Source organism: Pelodiscus sinensis, chromosome 32 (assembly GCF_052426305.1).
Source record: "Pelodiscus sinensis isolate ZL-2025 chromosome 32, ASM5242630v1, whole genome shotgun sequence".
Lineage (NCBI taxonomy): Eukaryota > Metazoa > Chordata > Testudines > Trionychidae > Pelodiscus > Pelodiscus sinensis.
In genome coordinates, this window is record NC_143083.1 from 9,416,382 (window position 1) to 9,437,612 (window position 21,231).

At 59.8% G+C, this 21,231-nt stretch overlaps 1 protein-coding gene across 1 annotated transcript; it reads right to left on the bottom strand.

Annotated features, from left to right (window-relative positions):
- Window positions 1-11,899: 11,899 nt before the first annotated feature.
- LOC149520891 (uncharacterized) lies at window positions 11,900-16,914 on the bottom strand. Its single transcript, XM_089775027.1, has 3 exons — window positions 16,487-16,914; window positions 13,581-13,753; window positions 11,900-12,683 (listed from the first exon to the last, which is right to left on the bottom strand). The coding sequence occupies exons 1-3, from the start codon at window positions 16,850-16,852 to the stop codon at window positions 12,407-12,409; spliced, it is 816 nt and encodes a 271-aa protein (XP_089631153.1). The 5' UTR covers window positions 16,853-16,914; the 3' UTR covers window positions 11,900-12,406.
- Between the last annotated feature and the right edge of the window lie 4,317 nt (window positions 16,915-21,231).

A 21,231-nucleotide genomic window follows, 5' to 3' on the forward strand; every position in this document is an offset into this window, starting at 1 on the left:
CACCAGGGAGCTGATCCCATTCACCTTACACGCGGATCTGGAGTGGAGAGCGGAGGAGGCCAAGCCTAAGGTCTTCCCGTGGGTCCCGCTGAGCAACGCTGGTGGGTCTCTCAGACCACGGCAGGTGAGGCCCCAAGGCTGGTGGAGGGGGCGGAGGCGCAATCCACAGCTGCCATCAATCCCCATAGCTCAGCTGGGCGATGCTGGTGTACGGCCCTGGGTCTGCACTGTGAAAACAAGCTGTGCTGGGAAGCCGGGGGCCTGTGCGGCTTCTCCCCATCCCGGCACTGCTGTCGGCGTCCTCCCCTGGATCTCAGGCCAGGCCCGGTGCTGGCAACACAGCCCGTTCCCAAGCCCAGCTGGAGGCAGGTCAGGAGCCTGGCGCAGAGTCAGAACCGGACCCTTTGGGAGTCCTGGGATTGGAGAGAGGCACGTTGCTCCCATGCTGCCCGGCCGAGCCACAAAATAGCTCCAAGCTCTTCGGCCCCACTTGAGTTTCTGCTTGGCGCCCGCTGGGCTTAAGGCAAGCAGCACGTGCAAGGCCTGGCCAATTCCCCCAAACCAGCCCCCAGCCTCAGCAGCTGAAGCTCAGGGCTTTGGAACCTGCTTTGAGCCCATCCTGGCTGGGCAGTGTCTCGCCGCAGTGGATCGATCGGCTTTTGCCAGCACAGACGAGGCCGTAGCAAGCGCAGGGCCCCAACCACGCCAATAGATTTGCAGAAGGGTGGGATTATTCACCCTCTGCCCCCCGCATCAGGGCAAACGCCCTCAGCCCAGATCTGTTCTGCCTGGTATTAGCTGCTGGGAGACACCTCCACCAGGAGTGAGTTACCCCCTGCATCGAATTAATTGTTCCCTTGCGGATTTGGCCCAACTAGCCCACCTGCAATTCCAAATGACGGAGACCCCTGAGGATCCCTGTCAGTCTGTTCCTAGCCAAGCCCCCAAGACAAGCCCCCAAGACAATGTTCTCACTAATCTTTTCCACCCATGTGCGGATTTTCTCCCTCCGCGTGCAGAATAAATTTTGTTACATGCACCAAGGCATGTGCAAATGTGCACCACCCGTACAAATAAAAGCCAAGCGGTGAGCACTCTGCTAATCAGCTGGGCAGCACTGGGCTCTCTCCTGAGCAGCTACAAAGCACCCCGCTTCCAGGGCACCTGCCCCAAGATGAAGCCCGTGTCCTTCTGCAGGAACAACTTGGAACTGAAGTCAGGGTTTGAAAATAGAAGCCAGCAGCCGGGAGCCTGTTTGGGGGATGGGGAGGGTTGGCAATCAGATATTTGACATCCTGGCTAAGGGACAGACTGGATGTGCCTCACTACGTGCATCCGTTTGGTTTTTGCCTTTAGTCATCCATCATATGGGCTGCTGAGGAAGCGAGTGTTTTCAGGGTCACCTTCCTGGGGTGGATCTATTTGTCTTAAAGCACTTTGGTTCTGAAGCAGGCTGGAATTCCCCTCCCCACCTGCCCTAGAAGAAAAATCAACCAAGCAACCGGCTTCCATCCCCGCCCCAGAACAATCAAAGCACCTGTGCCCAGGATCTAGCAGCAAAGCAAAACTGCGCCCAAGCAAAGACTCGTTTCAAACCCAGCCGCCAAGCTGGGCGAGGTCATATTTGTCTGGGCCCGACGGAGAAAAGCCAAGCAGTCGCGCTCGCCCCAGAGCTGGGCCAGGTGGAAAGCGTGGCACTTCCCCCCCCACACACACACACACCAAAAGCTGGTCCAATCAAAGAGGCGACCTCACCCACCGGGCCCAGCGACACCTTGCAACCAGCCAGCCCACATCACGACAGGCGTCACCCCTGCCCATCGTCTGCTGGAACTGACAATGACCCCGCGGAGGCTGCCGCAGCGACTCAGCCCTGCCCCACTTGTCCACCCAGGCCTAGAATTGGCTGCTCTCCTCCTCGCCCTGCTCCCCACGGCAGGGTGGGCTAGGCAGGGGAGCGCCCCTCCCTTCGCGGCCGTGCCGAGGACCTCGCTGTGCATCCGCGAACCCCTGTCATTACCGACCCACGGCCCTGAGAGCTCTGCTCAGTTAAGGGGGCTGAGACGCAGGGCCAGGCTGATGCAGGTGTCACCGTGGGCTGTAGGCTGGGCCCCGTGTCTCTTTTACAAGTGACAGAGGCTCGGGGCGGCTGCTGCAACCCAAAGTCGCGGGGACGTTCCTTTCCGCATGTTGAACTGGAACGGCGACAGGGTCCGGTGCTCTCTGAGTGCCGGCCTCTGCGCCGCTTCGTGTGTCGGGCTCTCATTCCCGCCGGACCGTTTGCGTTCGCTCCCTGCGCGGGGCTTCGTGGCTGACGCTTTCGTGGCCAGCGCCTGCTGGAATCCTGCACGCACGGCCCGTGGGGCAGGCCTGTCTTGCTGGGAAAGGCGAGCACGAGGGGGACCTGAGCGTTCCCTGTAGAACCGGCGCATGCACAGCGCCTCCTGCTGGAGCCCGCCCCCCGCCCCGCCACTGTTCTGCAGCGCCTCCTGCTGGGAGCCTGCACCCCCCCACAGTGCTCTGCAGCGCCTCCTGCTGGGAGCCCGCACCCCCCCCCCCCCAGTGCTCTGCAGCGCCTCCTGCTGGGAGCCTGCACCCCCCCACAGTGCTCTGCAGCGCCTCCTGCTGGGAGCCCGCACCCCCCCCCCCCCAGCGCCTCCTGCTGGGAGCCTGCACCCCCCCACAGTGCTCTGCAGCGCCTCCTGCTGGGAGCCTGCCCCCCCCCCAGTGCTCTGCAGCGCCTCCTGCTGGGAGCCCGCACCCCCCCCCCAGTGCTCTGCAGCGCCTCCTGCTGGGAGCCCGCACCCCCCCCCCCCCAGTGCTCTGCAGCGCCTCCTGCTGGGAGCCTGCACCCCCCCACAGTGCTCTGCAGCGCCTCCTGCTGGGAGCCCGCACCCCCCCCCCCAGTGCTCTGCAGCGCCTCCTGCTGGGAGCCCGCACCACCCCCCCCCCAGTGCTCTGCAGCGCCTCCTGCTGGGAGCCTGCACCCCCCCCCCCAGTGCTCTGCAGCGCCTCCTGCTGGGAGCCTGCACCACCCCCACCAGTGCTCTGCAGCGCCTCCTGCTGGGAGCCCGCACCACCGCCCCCCCAGTGCTCTGCAGCGCCTCCTGCTGGGAGCCCGCACCCCCCCCCCCCAGTGCTCTGCAGCGCCTCCTGCTGGGAGCCTGCACCCCCCCCCCCAGTGCTCTGCAGCGCCTCCTGCTGGGAGCCCGCACCCCCCCCCCCCAGTGCTCTGCAGCGCCTCCTGCTGGGAGCCCGCACCCCCCCCCCCCAGTGCTCTGCAGCGCCTCCTGCTGGGAGCCCGCACCCCCCCCCCCAGTGCTCTGCAGCGCCTCCTGCTGGGAGCCCGCACCACCGCCCCCCCAGTGCTCTGCAGCGCCTCCTGCTGGGAACCAGACCCCCACCAGTGCTCTGCAGCGCCTCCTGCTGGGAGCCTGCACCACCCCCACCAGTGCTCTGCAGCGCCTCCTGCTGGAAGCTTCTTCACGGACGTTGCACCCACAGCAGCCCTTGCTCGAAGAGGCAGAGACCGGGGAAATCCGCTTTGCAAACCCACCGCTGAGCCTCTGCCCCCGGGTGGGCAGGGGAACTGTGGAAATCAAATGCCACAGACCCCGTTCCCGCTGCACCACAGCTCGCTCTGCCTCCCCTCCCCCCAGAGAGGGAGGCGGGGGCACTGCTACCACTCACCATCCCAGCAGGAGCGGGGAGGGACCTACAGGGCTGGCGGGTGCTGGGATCAGGGCTCCGGAGGGCTGCGTTCCAGGCCAAGCCCCCCGCCCAAATCGCCCGGCATCGCCTCTCTAGGGGGCACAAGCCCTGCTCCGGCCAATGGGGCCTTTGTGCTGTTCACAGAGGAGCAAGAGCAAACGGGACCCAGGCCCTTCTTGGCCAAAAAAGTCAGGACACCTGAGCAGGCCTGAAGAAAGGGCCCGTCCCCCGCTGCTGGGAGAGGCTCGTCCTGGAGTAGCCAGGAGTCTCCGGCCACCTGCACTGTTGCTGACAGCGCCTCCTACAGGGCAAGGGGGCTGGTTGCTTCGAGCCGCTGCTGCCCCCTGCTGGGATAAACTGGCTCTCGGGCAGCTCCCCCCTGCCGGCTGTTTGCTTTTGCCCCCCCCTTGCTCTGCAGTGACTCCTGGTGGCAGGAGGTGGAATTAACCCAGCCGGGCCCTGCGCAGCTGATGGATCTGGCTGGCTGGAACAGTGTGTGTGGGGGGGGGGGGGGGGGGGATTCACCTCACCCCTGCCTCTTGATTATTTATTGGGTGACACAATGTGGCCCATCTTTGCTTATTGTCTTAAAGGAGCTTCCCCGGCTCTCAGCGCGCTAAGCCGCTTGCCGGTGCTGGCAAGAAGTGCGATTTGATGGGGCTGACGCCTGGCTAGAAACGCAGCGCCCGAGCGTAATCCTCATTTTGCTCAGCTTACTGCTGAGCGGCGGCTAATGCCCCCCTGCGCAGCCCGTTAAGGCGCTGGGCCGGGCCCGCTGCTTAGCCCGGGCCAGCCTGTCACCCAGCGGGAACGCGGGAGCAGATGGCCGCGTCTTAACGCGTGGGCCATCCGCAGAGGGGTCTGTCCGAGAAAGGCAGCTGGTGGGGGGAGGGAGGGAGGGACCCCGTGGCCCAGTGCAGCCAGCCGTGGGGAGGAGAGCGAGCCCACGGGCTGTAAAGCCGCCCCAAGCCGGCTCCATTTCACTGATTCCCAGGATGGGAATGTTCAGGCCTCTGTGCTCATCCCGGGCGGACATGCCCCCCTGGCCTCCGCCTGGGGCAGAACCCAGGAGTCCTGCCCCCCTGCTCCAGCCCCTGCCCACACGCCCAGTCCCTGTCAGACGGGGGGGCGGGCGGAACCCCGCCCAGGCTGCCCGCTCGTGCCGGCTGGCCAAGTTTTGGCATCGCCCGAGGCGAGCTGGGCGGGGGGAACGGGCCTTTGAGTGCCCTGCCGCCCTGTGACAGGCGACGCGCCCCCAAGGGTGAGTCCTGCTGGGCCTCCGGCACCGGCCTGGCCGCTCCCTGCCTCTGCCAAGGGCCCTGCAACCCCCTCGGCTCCATTAGCCCTGACGCTCGGGCTCAGGCCGCAGGCCCCGCTCGCAGGGGCGGGCCCGGGATCAGCTGGCGCGAGCGCCTTACCTCAGGGAGCAGCGGTAACGTGCCCGTCTGGTGGCCCCCCCAAGCTGCCCCTCAGTTCTAGGGGGGGACACTGACCTGGCCGACTCCCCCCCCATACGCACACTGACGAAGCCCAGCCCTGCAGCTCCCTTGCTGCATCTGCCCTCTCTCCAGGGACACAGCACCGGCCTCAGCGCCCCTGCAGACCGGGGGCATCCCTGTGCCTGACACTGTCCAGCTCCTCTCCCCCAATGCCCCCCCCAGGCCAATTCAGCGCAGCAGTGGGGGGCAGGGACTTGCTCACCCAGCCCAGCCTCCACCAGCTAACCAGGGCTGCCTGCAGTTTAGGGTGTTGGGATTGAACCTGTGCAACCTACCGAGACCAGCAGCCACCCCCCAGAGCTGGCTGCATTTTGCTGGCACTAGAGGGCTCTGTCTGCTGGTTCTCACCCCTGGCCGTGGGACAGGCCCTGCCAGTGCCTGGAGGGAGGGGGGAACAGCTCTGGCACGCTTACATCACTGTAGCTACAAATAATCCGGGCCGAAGGCCCAGAGCCACAGGTGGGATTGGGTAACACGTCCTGCCTGCCACCCCCTGCCCGTGGAACAGCAGAGCTCCCCTCCCCCACCTGCCACGAGGTGAGGCCTTTCCTGAGGGAGGAACGTTCCGGCTCACGCCACGCCCAGCACCCTGCCAAATCCAGCCTTGCTCAATGCTGGGCGCAGCAGTCGGGCCCCACCCCAGAGCCAGCTGCTTTTCAGTAGCCGGTGCAGTGGCTGCCCCACACTGCGGGGGGCGCTGCTAGGCCATAGTTAATCTAAGCCAGTGCTACGCTCAGCCGTGATCATCCCCTGCCCCCCCTCCACACACACCCGCCCCAGCGTTGCCAGTTGGCCCAGTATTGGCCCGGTTTTTCGTGGATGGAAGGCCGCTTGGGACATTCTTCCCCTGCCGCATCTGCTGCGGGTGGGGTGCGGGGGCAGGGAGCATGGCGACGTAAAGGCACACTGACACGTTTTTGGTGCAGTTTTTTTTTTCTTTCTCAACAACTTTGGTCCCCCGTTATTCCCCCTCCCCAGCCAATTTTTCCCCCACCATGTTAGGTATTTTTTGTGAAAGTATCTGGCAAGCCTAACCCCCGGCTTCCCCCCCCCCCCCCCACCCGAGCCCCCATCCCCTCCTTCAAAACACAGCTGGGCAGCCACGACTGTTCCTGAGCACGCTGGGTGGACATGGTGTGCTAAGGAAGTGACCCTCCCCCACCCCTACTGGGAGGTGGCTCAGGATCATGGGCGTCATAGTGCAGAAGGGGAAACTGAGGCAGCAAGTGGCAGGGTGACATGGCCAAGGCCCTGCGGCAAGTCAGTGGTGGAGTGAGGCACACGACCCAGCTCTCCGGCTGCCCTTTTGTCACGAGCCAGCTGCGGGTTGGCACAGAGCGAGCCCTGTCCCCGCAGCTCAATGCGGCGTTGGGTTTTTGGTGCGGCCAATGGCGATGAAACGCCCTCGCCCCGGACAGGACGGCAGCAGAGCTCAGCTGGCCCCTCACTCACTTGCCTGGCCTTGCACAGGCAGCGCCGAATTTCTGCCAGGACTTGCCAGGGCTGAGCCCCGGCACCTCTGGACCCGGCTTTTGGGTGCTGCGGCAGCAGCAGTCATGAAGGACTGGCTGAGGAATCTGAGCTGCCCCTCCCGTGGCCAAGAACCCCAGTGGGCCGGTAAGGCCTGGCACTCACGTTCACCCCTCTACAAAAGCCCTGGCCCCTGGTCCATTCCCTCCGCAGCACGCTGGCTCCCGGGGCTTGTGACAGAGACCCGCCGACGCACCGCGAAGGGGCACGGCCAGAAAAGACCGGGCCTGAGGGTTTGGTGCCAGCTCAGGACTCAGGAACGCCAGGTTTAAGTCTCTTTGCTACCGACTCCCCGAGTGACCCTGGGTAGGTCACTTCGCCCCACATCCTCAAGGGTATGAAGGCACCGAAACCTAAACCAAGGGGAGTTAGGTGCCTAAAGCCATTGGAGGAGTGAGGCCAGCTCAGCCCTGCCCTGTGGGATTCTGCCTAAAGGGGGCTAGCGGGGGAACAAATGGCTCAAGGAATCCAGCGCTGGGATTCGAACTCAGCACTCCCAGGGCCAGTCATGGACCTTACGCCCCGGTCAGGAGGCTTCCTCCTGGAGGGCTCAGATGTTAAGAAGCTGGCGGCCGTGCAAATGCAGGGCTAGGCCAGAGGAGTGAGGGGCTGGCTCGTTACCAGGAGCAATACCCCCCCCAACAATTGCAGCCACTCTACCCCATCTCCACTGCCTGAGCTCTGCCACTGACCTTAGCTAAGTCACTGTCCCACGGGCTGCCTCAGTTTCCCCTGCGACGCTGCTAGTAACCTGCATCCTGGAAGGGTTGGGGTTTGAACGGGAAGGTGCTTTCTTGCACTGCCAGACCCCAGGGAGTCCTGCCCATGCTGGCGGTTGGCGGGAGATAGACAGACCCCTAAACACCTCCCCCTTCTGTAGCCAAAAGCTCTCCTTGCCCATCCCGGTCTGGCAGGGCAGTGGCTGGAAAGGGACAGTTATACGACCGGGCATTTGTCCTGCAGGGATGAGCCAGGCCCCAGCTTCCCTGGACACAGTGTGGGACACCCTGCCCCATCCCATGTTCCTGCCCATACGGGGGAACTGGTTTGGCCCTGCCAGCTGCCTCGGTTTACCAAATGGTTTGAGCCTTGCAGCTGCCCCCGCACGCCGCATAGGCTGCTCCTTCAAGAGCTTCCAGGCAAGGGGTTTGATCAGCCGAAAGGGGGGGGGCTAGAATCCCAGCCAGGGGCAACAGGCCCAGGTAGGGGCTCTGATGACCGGTCTCCCCACTGGGGGAAGCAGGGACAGCTCCGGGAGGGGTAGAAGAGCAGCTCTGGGCCTGTCCCCCGCAGCATTGGGAGAATCCCCTTCGCACCCCTCTGCTGCCAGCAGCTTAGAGCCAGGCTACCCTGGTGCTGCACCCGCCCCCACATCCCCCCCAGACAGAACGCCACGTTACAAGGGCGGCAGGTGGCAGGGCGGGCTGCGCCGCAGGGGGCCCTGGCGTGGCTGCAGCTGGGTGGCTTGGGAAGGCCTGGATCAGTCGAGTGACTAATTCGGCACGTGTCACTGTATTGCCCACGGGCGGCGGGGGGGGATTGAAACCCAAACTCATTTCCCACAGGTGGCAACCAGGGAAAAGCGACGATTCTCAGCCTTTGCTGTAAGCGCCCCCTCCCCATGCTTGGGCGCCAGCTCCCTCCTCTTGGGGAGCCTGCTGGGAGAGGACTTAGGGGCCTTTCTGTGGAGAACAAAACTAGCCCCCAGCCTGGGAGCTGGGATGACCCGCGGGAAAACTCAGACATTTTTTCCCGGGGGGCAAAGGAGAGGCAGGCAGAGCTGCAGCTACACAAAGCCCCGAACGTGGGGACCAGCCCACTCGTCCGGCCTCCCTCTGCAGAGCCCGTACTAGCGAGCTCAGTAGCGGGGCCGTCGGGGAGGGGAATCCAGCATACCCCGCTAGTTAAATACACAGCCATTGCAACTGCTTTAGCATAGCGCGGCCAGGAGGCAGGTCCCTCCCCCTGCCTCCACGTCACCGCCCCACCCACCTTCCCCCTGCCAAGAGACACATTTCCTCTGCTAGAGGTTTCCCATTCAAGCCAGCGCCCCTGGAGGCAGGGGCAAGGGAGCTGAGCTAGGAAATCGCCCTTCCTTGTTCCCAGGAAGGGCACAGGATGGTGCAAACAGGTCACAACCTAAAAAACCCCCCAGCAAATAATCTTGCTGCACCACTTACCGTGTTCGATGTTTCTAAAGTTTTTTTTCGGTTACAGGCTAACACGGCTACCCCTCTGAAACCAGGCAGGGCAAGACAGCGGCTACCCCTCCAGCTCGCTGGGAAATGGCCGATGGGGGTCTTGCAGGAGGTGCCATGGGAAAATCAGCTCAGCAAAGGGGCAGGTGACGGGTTGCTGAAAGCCTTGGTGGAAGGACATTTAAAAAGAGAATTTCAACCCCCAACCTGCCCCTACAACCCATTTACCGTTGCCCCAGGGGCTGAGCAGCGTTGCCCCCCGCAGCCTCACTCCAAAGGGCACGGGCCCTGTGGAAAGATTAGTTTGTGTCATAAGCTTCCTATTTTTCGAGGCCGCTATAAGATTTGGGGGGCTTAGCGCCCGGGATTAAAACAGCAAAGTCGTCTTGCTTAGCCAGGCTGCTAATGCCACTTACTGCCTGGGAGCTGCGATTTTCATTAAGGGCGTCAGGAACAATTAGCCGGGGGAAATTAGGGCAGGGTTGCTCTTAAATAAAAATGGAGGCTTATTCAATCAGTCAAATGAATTTCCAATCAGCGTGCTGCGCTCCCCTCCCCCGCAGGCATGGTGGCGGCGTTAAGCCCCATATGTGTAAGTGGTAATGGGGGGAGACCACATGTGCACCCTCCGGGAAGGAAGTGGCCGTTCCCAGAGGGGTTATCGCCCTGCCCATGCCAAGGGACAGACTATCCTACCGCTGCTTGGCTGGTGCTTTAATACAAGGTGCCGGGAGCGGGGCGGGGGTGTGTGTCCACACACGGGCAGTTCGCTGGTTTCGTTCCAGTAGAACGTGGAGCCGTGTCGGCAAACACTTGGTGCTGCATGGATGGCAGGAGAGACCTTCCCCTTCAAAGAAACCAGCCCGAACGCCGTTCCCAACCCTTGGCGGATCAGAGGAGGGTGGGGGTCACAGGCAAGCCCCCCCCCCCCCAAACCCAACAAGACACAGTGCAAGGCAGAAGTGGAACTTTACTCCCTGGTTCAAAGCAAAATGCCACATCCAAGTCCCCTAACAGCGCCGGCAAGGTCCCCGCTCGTCCGTTGGGGATCGGGCCCTGCGGCCCAGCGCTGGGCCCAGGCGGGCAGTGACCGGCCCAGGAAGAGTTGTAGAAATGGAGGGGTGGCCAGGATCTCCAGCCGTCAGCAAGTCCTGCCCCCTGCGCTGAGGCAGGACCAAGGAACCCAGAGCCAGCCCTGTCCAACCTGCGAGGGGGATTCCACCACGTCCCGGGGCGCCCTCTCCAGAGCGTCACCATTAAGAAGTTTTTCCTAATAACTAACCTAAATCTCCCTTGCGGCCGAGTAGGCCCCCGGCTTCCTTTCCACCTGCTGCGGACACGGAGGCCGATGGAGCGCCGTCCTCTTGAGACGAGCCCTTTACAGAGCGGAAGGGTGGCACCCGTTTCTCTCAAGGCTGGACGGGCCCCGTTGGCACCGTTCCTCAGCAGCCGGGTTTCCTAACCCCGGTCTCTCTCCAGGTAGAATCCTAGGGCGGGAAGAGACCCCAGGAGTCAGAGTCCGAAGCCCAGCTCCATCATCCCAGCCGGGACTTAGTTCCTGCCCAGCTTTGGTACAGTGGCCCGGGCGAACAGTGGGGCTAGGGCAGCGTCAGCCGGGGGGGGACCCACACTCATGTCTCAAGTTGCAGTGGGGCAGGGCTAGGCTGGATATTAGGAAAAACGATTTTCCTAGGCGGGTGGGGAAGCCCTGGGATGGGTCCCTAGGGAGGGGGCGGAGTCTCCCTCCCTCGAGGTCTTTAAGTCCCCGCTTGCCCAAGCCCTGGCCGGGAAGATGGAGTCGGGGTTGGCCCTGCCTTGGGGCCGGACTCGCTGGCTCCCTGTAATTCTAGGTAACACACAACTCTCAGCCTTTGCCAGGAGCACCCCTTCCCCCGCCCCCCATGATTTGGAGCCAGGTCCCTCCTGTGAGGCCAGACCAGTGCTGAGGAGAGCAAGACAGTCACCCCCCATCACTACCCCCCTGCTGAGAGTGGAGTCCCTAGTCTGTTCACTCCCACTAGGGCCCCGGGCTAGAAGGGCCTTTGGTCTGACTCATACCCCCCGTGTGACCCTGGCCTGGGTCGCAGCTTATCATGGGGGTCACACATTGAAGGCGAATCACCAGCTAGAGACCCCCCCCCGGCCCCACTCCCTTCCAGCCGTACGCCCCTCTCCCCCCCCCCGGCCCCACTCCCTTCCAGCCGTACGCCCCTCTCCCCCCCCCCCCAGCCCCACTCCCTTCCAGCCGTACGCCCCTCTCCCCCCCCCCCCGGCCCCACTCCCTTCCAGCCGTACGCCCCTCCCCCTCCAGCCCCACTCCCTTCCAGCCGTACGCCCCTCTCCCTCCCTGGCCCCACTCCCTTCCAGCCGTACGCCCCTCTCCCCCCCCCAGTCCCACTCCCTTCCAGCCGTACGCCCCTCTCCCCCCCCCAGTCCCACTCCCTTCCAGCCGTACGCCCCTCTCCCCCCCTGGCACCAGTTAGGTTCCACTTTGGTTTTTCCTCCCTCCCTGAAGCTCTCTGCCGCGCAGGCTGGCCGTGCTCGCAGCCAGCGGGCCCTCGGCCTGGGGGTTAGCGAGCGCCAGAGGCAGAAATCCAAGTCCCTTCTGGCTCCACATTCTTCCCCCAGCTTCCCGGCCCTAAATAAGGGAGCGTGGGGACAGGCAGGAACCGTGGAGCCATTGGAGAGCCCAGCTGGAAAACGGTTTCATTGTGAACATCGGGCCGTGGTGCAGGGCTGGGGGGGGCGCAGAGGAGAGAGGGAGGGGGGGGCTCTCCCTCCTCCCACTCACACCTCTCCTGCCAGAGCAGACGCCCTGCGCCTGTTAGCCCCGGCTACAAATGGCTCAGCCACCTCGGCCGGGAACCCTGCCGCCCCTAGTAGGGGGAAGAGCGCTGCCCTGAGGGGAGGGGGCTCGGCTTTATCTGCCCCACGGTGCTGCAGCTGTCCCAGGTCCATTCAGTCAGGGGCCTGGCTCCGCAGGCTGCCCACGGGGATGGAGGCCCAAGCCCACAGAACTGGGGCAACACCCTCCCCCAGCACAGTCCAGTCATCCAGGCTGCGGGGGGCCCTTTCCCGATGGCCCCCGAGCAGCCAGGGCCGAGAGCTTCTGGACGAGAGTCTGCCCCGAGGCCCAGGCGGCAGCAGGCAGAACTGGCCCAGCTTTTGGGTGCGCGGTGGAAGACTTCTCCCCGAGGGGGGCAGGCGAGGGCGGGGCGGAGGGCCCGGGGGGGCTGGCAGGCTGAGTTCCCGTCTGCTTGCTGCTTCGAGGCCAGTGGGGTGATACGGGGCGTCCGTCAGGCGCGCGTAGGCCTCTTGGCTTTTGCCCTCGAACCCCCGCAGGAAGGCAGGGCGTCAGAGGGAGCCCGGGGAGCAAGGGGGAGAGGTCCAGGTCGTTTCCCTTCCTCCGCTCTCTTCAAAAGGGCCCCAAAGGCAGCTGGCGAGGGGCAGCGCCCAGTGCTCTCCTGGCTACAGGTACGGGTGAGCCTGCAGCGGACGCTGGAAGTGGGGGCCGGGCCAGGACCAGCTGAGCTGCTGCTGGGGCAGGGCTTTGTGGGCCCCCGGGGCAAGGAGCGGGTGGCGCTGGGAGGCAGGCGGGTAGATAGGGAGCAGGGGGAATCCGGGCTGGCAGTGCGGAGCCGGGCCGGGGCCGGCGGAGGGAGGGCAGCACAGGCAGTGGCGGGCGGGGCAGCAGCTGAGTCCGTAGAAGGCGTAGGGGTGATAGCAGCTCAGGTTCACCGCCATCCTGGAAGGGACAAGCAGAGGAGGGTCAGACGCAGGCCCCCCCGCTCTCAGCCTGGGGCAGATTCAGGCGAGCTGGCGCCGGGAGGGACCGATCCACCTCCGGCTGGTTCGCCCCGATGATCGTCCCTTCCCGCCACCCCCAACCCTTGACAGGACTGGGCAGCTTCGCTGTGGGGCCAGCCACCCCACCGGCTGCAGCAGCTTCCACCCCCAGGGCACTGATGGAAATGAGTCTCTCGCGGACAGGCCCCAATTTCCACCTGCCCCCCCACCCCCGGGGCCTTTATCATCCCTCGCTCACCGGGGCGCCTCTCCATACGCACAAACCAGACAGCGGCCCGCGCCCAGCAGGCGCGACACCCACCGTCCGCGCCTCACACCGAGACTGGTCCGGACGCGGCCCGGGAGTCCCGCTCCCCCGTGGTGTCCTCCTGCCCACGGAAGAGCTGGAGCCGCAGAACTGAAGGGGGCTGCCCGCCAGTCAGTCGCCACGACCTGCTGTGGAGGCCTCGTTCGCCGGGGCCGTTAGGTAAATACAGGAGGCCTGGAGCGCTGGGCAAAGCCAAGGAGACCTCAGTCGGCCTTCGCCTGCCTCGCCACCACCCTGCCGACGTGCCTCAGCTGGCTGGGGGCAGGGGAGACCGCTCCTGGCCGTGGAAGAGGAGGGGTGGAGACCAGGCTCCCTGCCCGCCCAGACTGCAGTGACAGGCCAAGGTGGGTCTGGCCAGGTCAGAGTCAGGGCAGCACGAAGGGCTAATGGTCTTAGCCCTTAAGGGGGAGCAGCAGCTGCTGGCTCAGGCTAGAGGTTAAGAGGGTCCATTAGAGCAGGGGTTCCCCTGCAGCTGGCTTAGGAATTGGAGCGCCTGGCCGCGGTCCCCCACCAGTAGCCACCTCTCACCTGCGGATGCGCCGGCGGGCCCGGCGTCGGTGGTAGTCGCCCTTGGAGAAGTCCTCCAGGTTGGCCGGGTGGATGGCCCAGAAGTGGCCTTTGCCGTTGTCGCTTCGGCCCGCCTTGACGAAGCACTCGTTCAGGGACAGGTTGTGCCGCACGCTGTTACGCCAGCTCTTCTCCTGCACAGGCAACGAGAGGGGGGGAGGCCGGGAACCGAGATCAGGGCTGGGAACCCAGGCAAGGAAACGGCCGTGGCCAAACCACGGAGCCAGGCAGCAGCAAACCCGCCGGATCCCAGAGCTCGGACGCCCGCCGGACCCCTCGACCGGCCTGTCACGGCCCCAAGCTCTGCAGATGGACAAACTGAGCTAGAGGGGGCCCTGCAAAGGATTTGAAAAAAAAAAAAATAAAGCCACTTGACTTGAGCCATCCACTTTCAGCAGCTTTCTGGTGACCAACGGCAGGTTTTCCCTCCCCCGGTAGTAGAAATATCCAGTCTGCTCTGCCCTGGTGTTGAAGTCTTGGAGGTGCCAATGATTGATGGTGAATCTTTAACAGAGACGTCTTTGCTCCAAACTCTTCGCTGCCCCGAGAGTCAGTTCTGGGACTGGTTTGTTCAAGATCTTTATTAATGAGCAAACGAGGGGATGGTTTGCACCTTCAGCAAGTCTGCAGGTGACACGAAGTCGGGGGAGAGGTAGGTACGTTGGAGGGTAGGGACAGGTCCAGAGTGACCTAGACAAATTGGAGGATTGGGACATGGACAAGTGCAGAGTCCTGCACTTGGGACGGAAGAATCCCAAGCATTGTTACAGGCTGGGGCCCGACTGGCTAAGCAGCAGTTCAGCAGAAAAGGACCTGGGGATTACAGTGGATGAGAAGCTGGAGATGAGTCAACAGTGTGCCCTTGTAGCCACGAAGGCTAATGACATATTAGGGTGCATTAAGCGGAGCATTGCCAGCTGATCTAGAGAAGTGATTATTCCCCTTTATTCGGCTCTGGGGAGGCCACATCTGGAGTACTGCGCCCAATTCTGGGACCCCATTACCGAAAGGATGTGGATGCATCGGAGAGGGTTCAGCGGAGGGCAACCAAAATGATGAGGGGGCTGGAGCACATGACCTACGAGGAGAGGCTGAGGGGTTTGGGCTTATTTAGTCTGCAGAAGCGAAGAGCGAGGGGGGATTTGAGAGCAGCCTTCGACTTCCTGAAGGGAGGTTCCAAAGAGGATGGAGAGAGGCTGGTCTCAGTGAGGACAGAATATGGAGCAATGGTCTCAAGTTACACTGGGGGAGGTCTAGGTTGGATATTAGGAAAAACTATTTTCCTAGGAGGGTGGGGAAGCCCTGAGATGGGTTCCCTAAGGAGGGGGTGGAACCTCCGTCCCGCGAGGTTTTTAAGTCCCGGCTTGACAGAGCCCGGTCTGGGATAGTTTAGGCAGGGCGTTGGACTCGTTGACTCCCGAGGGCTCTGCCAACCCTGGGATTCTATGATACTAAGTGTAGAATGACCAGATCGCTCATGGTCTGGAGCAAACCGCTTCCCCCCTCCCAACTGCTGCAGCTCACAGCCTCCCCGCTCTTTGCTAACTCCCTGCTCCCTCTCCACCCACAGAGATTCTTCTGGGGGAAACTAGCCCTCGACCTGTAGCAGGAACAAGCAGATTTTGGTTGTAACATCTTAAAGGGAAAAAACAGCAGAGGCACAATGTTGTCCTGCCTCCTTTGCGGTTACTTAAATGTCTCCTGCAGCAAGTCAGCAGCAGGGTCAGTTGGCCCCTCCTCTTGGCTCCCTGCGCCCCACTCCGCTCCGAAGCGATACCATCCTAGGAACCTACAACCGCTCTCTCCCCGGCAGAGGAACACCCCCCGGGTCCCACACGTCAGCGTCACAGCGCTCCCTGGGTTTGCACAATCGCTCAGTGGAGCCAGGGACGTCACCTTTCCTAGGACAGTCGCCTCCGATTGTTTTCAGAAAGGCGCCTGACTCGAACACACCTTAAACCCAACCCCACGCCAGGTCCAAACTCTTTCTGCACCTGCCTCTAACCGCTGCATTTTCCTGCCAGGCTGAAAAGAGGCCTTTGCATTCCAGCTTGCCTGCCCCGTGGCCCAAGCAACAGAGGGGAGAGAACACTTTTCACCTGTATGTCTCCTGATCTCCTGCCCCGAGCAGCTGGGAAGCAAAAGGGGAGAGTGACCTTTCCCTGGCAGGGTGGTGAAACACTGGAATAAGTCGCCTAGGGAGGTTGTGGAATCGCCATCTCTGGGGATATTTAAGAGCAGGTTAGTCAGGGGTGATCTAGACGGTGCATGGTCCTGCAGAGGCCTGGACACTCTCTCTCCAGATCCCTTCCAGTTCAAGAGTTCTATGATTCTAGGATTCCCCTGCCTTCCCTTGCGCTCAACAGACCACAGGTCAGGAAGAGGAGGCCCAGCTGCAACCAACAGGCTACAGCTTCCTTAGGAGCTTTGAATTGATTTGGGGCAAACGAGAACTTTCAAATTTTCCTCAAAGAGAAAGTTCTTCTGACCGTCCTTCATCTCCGCAGTCCCAGTCCCAGAGGGGGGGGAAGTTTGTAGTGAAGAATTAAATTCACCTCTCGCCCCAGGAGGCTCCCAAATTCCCAGCGACAAATCAGAAAGGGGGGGGGGGCGCCGTACTTTGAAGTTCAGCCTCAGCTGTGCACGCGCCCGTACCGACAGACTCGGAGCCGGCGGGGTGTGCGGGATGGAGGGGTTTACGGAGGCACATTTTATCAAATTGCTCTGCTCCCCCTTGGGAACATGCCCGGAGCCAAGACGCAGCCTGCGGGAGCGACTCTGGAGCCAGATAGGTTTGGAGAACTGGAAGCCCTGGACCCAAGTCAGCCATCACACCATCCTCCCGCCCCAGGACAAAGGGAACTCACCTTATTTTTGAAGTAGGGGTAGTTATCCATGATCCACTGGTAAATATCTGAGAGCAGCAGCTTCTTTTCCGGGGAGGAGAGGATAGCTGTGGAAATCAGGGCGATGTAAGACTGGTTGGGTTTGTCCAGTGGGTCCATAGAGCCAGGGACAGGTGGGTTCTCCTGTACCTCCTCCTCCGATTTCCTTTCGGAGGAGCCAGGACTGTCCGGTGGCTGGCAGGTCGGAGGCGCCCGATCTCTGCTGCCCGGCTTCCCCTTAGTGAAGAGCAGATAATCAATGGTGAAGGAAGCTCCGGGCTGGCCCCTGCTCCCAGCTCCTGCCTCTTCCATGGTCTGGGCAATTCTGGGGTTTTCACCTGAGCTCATCCCTCGCTTCTCCTCCAGCAGCTTCCAGTGGGGCCAGGGAAAGCCTGCGGGAGCAGAGGGGAATGAACCTCCAGAGTGTTGCCTGATAATTAGTGCAGATTACAGGGTTTGCTAATTGTGTTTTCACAAACGGGCTGCCTTTGCAAAGCAGCCTGTTTATCTGGCAAAGCCTCGGGTTTAGCAGGATTTGGCCCGTAAGCCTAATAAATAAAATGATTAATCCGCTCGAGGTGGAGGAATTCTGAGCCAAGCGCTCCAGCCGGGCCAGGGCGCCCAAAGAGACGAGAGAGCTGCTAAAGCGACGGGAAGGCGGCAACAGGAGAGGGGCAGGGAAGTGTGGGTCTTCAAAGAGACCGTCCTGAAAAACGACGGTGAGATCCAGGTGCGTGCTCACTCGCCGGCTCTGTGACGGGCGCGGGGCTAAGCCAAGCCACAAGCAAGGGGTCCAACATCAGCCTTCCGCCTAGGGTGCAACAGTGCCGCGGGGAGCTGAGCTAAGGGGTGGAGCTGGCTGAGCGTGGCCAGAAAGCCAACAAGGGAGGCCGAAGAAGGAAGCCAAAGGGCCGGGGTGGCTGGAGGGGTCTTGAGGTCAAAATCTGAGCACAATGGGTGTTTTCCAGCCGCAAAGGAGACATGTGAGACTGGAGATCCAACAGCGAGGCTAGCTTTGAAGAATTACATCTCTCAGACTGACCACAAGAGAATTGATCACTAATAGGATGGAGGGACGGAGGGAGGGATAACTTTTGAAGGAAAGAAATGTTCACATCCTCAGCCGACAATCTAAGAGTGGGGCACTAGCCAGGCACAACAGCAAAGTGTGTTCAAGTGCTAGTAGCTGTGAGTACCAGATTTCCAGAGGGGCAAATGGGAGCAGCATGCCCAGCTGGCCTGGCAAATCAATGCAAGCAGGGCACCTCGTCATAAATGTTTCTTCTCATTTCTTCCTTCCCCGTGCAGAATAAATTTTTGTACACTGAGGCATGTGTAGATGTGCACCACCAATAGATACACATGCTGCCAGATGTGAGCAACGTTTGAATCTCTCCTGGCTTCAAGCGCTCAGCTGACAGGGAGTCACTGCTCACCACCCTGGCAGCCTTAATTTTTGATTCCAAGCACAGGATGATGGGTGAGCTGATGGGTATCTAAAAGTAAAATTGTTCTAAGCCAGTGAGATTATTAGAACATAGGAGCTGCCATACTGGGGCAGACCAAAGGTCTATCTAGCCCAGTGTCCTGTCTTCCAGTAGTGGCCAATGCCAGATGCTCCAGGAGGAGAGAACAGAACAGGGAATCATCAAAGGGTCCCAACTTCTGACAAACAGAGGCTAGGGACACCATTCTTACCCTCCTGGCTAATAGCCACTGATGGATCTAAGCTCCATGAATTTAATAGGGTTCAAGAAAGAACTAGATAAAGTTCTAGTCTTCACAATATCCTCTGGCAAGGAGTTCCACGGGTTGACTGTATTCTGTGTGAGGAAAAACTTACTTTTGTTTTAAACCTGCTACCTATTAATTTCATCTGGTGACCCCTAGTTCTTACATTATGGGAATAGTAAATAACTTTTCCTTATTCACTTTTTCCACACCAGTCATGATTTTATAGACCTCTATCATATCCCCCCCCCCCCCAGCCTCCACTTTTCTAAGATGAAAAGTCCAAGTCTTTTTAATCTCTCTTCATATGGGACCCGTTCCAAACCCCTAAACATTTTTGTTGCCCTTTTCTGAACCTTTCCCAAAGCCAATGGATCTTTTTGGAGAGAAGGCGACTACATCTGTGCACAGTATTCAAGCTATGGGCGTACCATGGATTCATATAAAGGCAATAAAATATTCTGTTAGTCTCTATCCCCTTTTTAACGATTCCTAACCTTCGGTTTGCTTTTTTGACTGCCGCTGCTCACTGCGTGGATATTTTCAGAGAACTATCCACAATGACTCCAAGATTTCTCTCTTGTGTCGTTACAGCTAAATTAGTCCCCACCTGTTTTATGAACAGTAGGGATTATTTCTTCCAATTACACATAGCAACATTAAATTTCATTTCCTATTTTGTTGCCCAATCACTTAGTTTGCCGAGATCTTTTTTAAGCCCTTCACAATCTGCTTTGGTCTTAACTATCTTGAGCAGTTTAGAATCATCTGCAAATTTTGCCACCTCACTGTCTACACCTCTTCCTCCAGATCATTTATAAGTAAGTTGAATAAGATTGGTCCCAGTATGGACTCTGGGGAACACCACTAGTTACCTCGTGGCAGGTTGGTCCTGCCACGAGGGCAGGGGACTGGACTCGATGACCTCTCGAAGTCGCTTCTAGTTCTAGGAGAGTGGAGAGAGCATACCTATATCTTTCTGAAAATTGACTGGCTATTTATTCCTACGCTGTGTTTCCTGTCTTTTAACCAGTTCTCAATTCACGAGAGGACCTTCCCTCTTATCCCATAACAACTAACTTTACTTAAGAGCCTTTGGTGAGGGATTTTGTCAAAAGCTTTCTGGAAATCTAAGTACACAATATAGCAGCTGCCAATTCTGCAAATCTTACAATGGCCACCAAAACTCCCGTATGAAACTGTACCGACTTTCTGCATTAGCAGCTCTGGCCCCAGCGCTGTGTATCTTTGAATCTCTAAGACGACTTGTGCCTCTTATACAAATGAACGACATGCAAAGCTCTCATCTCAGCCAGCCTCCAGCTTCAGTGTTCTCATTTTCTCCTAGGTGTGTCTTGCAAAAGGACAGTTTCTACCCTTCGCCCCATGTCACGGGGGAGACACTGGGGCCTGCACCCCCGTCTGCAGCTGGAGGGGACTTTCAGCTGGCAAGTAGAACAGAAGGTTTATTGGTTCATAGGGGACACAGCATCGCTCAGACTTCTTGCTACAGGAACCAGGAGCATCCAATACAGCCCATCTTGGGGAAAGCCCCAGCTCTGGGCCCCTGCGCCCCCGCCAGCCAGGCTCCCTTCCCCCTCAGCCAGCAAAAAACTAACGCACACTCCCTGCCCCTGCTCACAGTCCCCCAGGCAGCCCAGCTTCCAGTCCCAGGGTGTTATTTGCTGTCACCTGCTCCTCAGGAGACTGACACGTCCACAGTGAGTCATGCCCAGACTTCTCCTCATTCAGATTGTGTGGCAGTGCCCAGGGAAACTGAGGCACACAGAGTTACTCCAGAACAGCACAGGACAGTAGGACTTGCATAAAGCACAACAAAGCAAACCGTGAATGCAAAACCAGAGTGAACACAGTGGGCCAATTGCCTGCTACGTCACACCCCACTTTCCCGGCGGACGGAGCAGCCCAGGTTTCAGAAGAGAACTGAAAAAAACTCCTCCCTCCACTCCGCACCGTGCTCGCACGCCCTGCAGAACAGAGCAGACCTGGCATTGGCCACTGTCAGCAGACAGGATACTGGGCTAGATGGATTCTTGATCTGACCCAGTACGGCTGTTCTTATGACCTGAGGCCGGGAGGAGCAGGGCGTGCTACGCAGTTTTTTTTTTTTTTTAAGTGCCCAGTAAAATTAAGCCAATTTCAAACCCCCACTGTATTTTAACACAGGTTATGAGAAGCAGCCAGGTTCCCACAGGGCCTCCCTAGAAGGTTTTGCGCATGAGAAATTAACAGGTGGGTTCCTCCACTGTGTGAACCGACTCATAGACTTTAAGGTCAGAAGGGACCATTATGATCATCTAGTCTGACCCACTGCACAGTGCAGGCCACAAAATCTCACCCACCCCTCCTAGAATAATCCTCTCACCTATATCTCAGATATTGAAGCCTTCAAATACTTTGAAGACCCCAAGATGCAGAGAATCCTCCAGCTGTGATCTGTGCCCCATGCTACAGAGGAAGGCGAAAAACCTCCAGGGCCTCTGCCAATCTACCCTGGAGGAAAATTCCTTCCCGACCCCAAATATGGCGATCAGCTAAACCCTGAGCATGTGGGCAAGACTCACCAGCCAGACACCCAGAAAGTTCTCTATAGTAACTCCTATCATCCCTCCATTGACCTATTTACCACTGATAATGGTCAATTAGTTACCAAGATCATCTTATCTCATCAAACCATCCCCTTCATAAACCCATCTAGTTTAATCTTGAAACCAGATAGATCTTTTGCCCCCACTACTTCCCTTGGAAGGCCGTTCCAGAACCTCACTCCTCTAATGGTTAGAAACCTTCGTCTAATCTCAAGTCTAAACTTCCTACTAGCCAGCTTATATCCATTTGTTCTTGTGTCCACATTGGTATTAAACTTAAATAATTCCTCTCCCTCCCTGGTATTTATCCCTCTAATATATTTAAAAAGTGCAATCATGTCTCCCCTCAGCCTTCTTTCGGTTGAAGTAAACAAGCCAAGCTCCTTG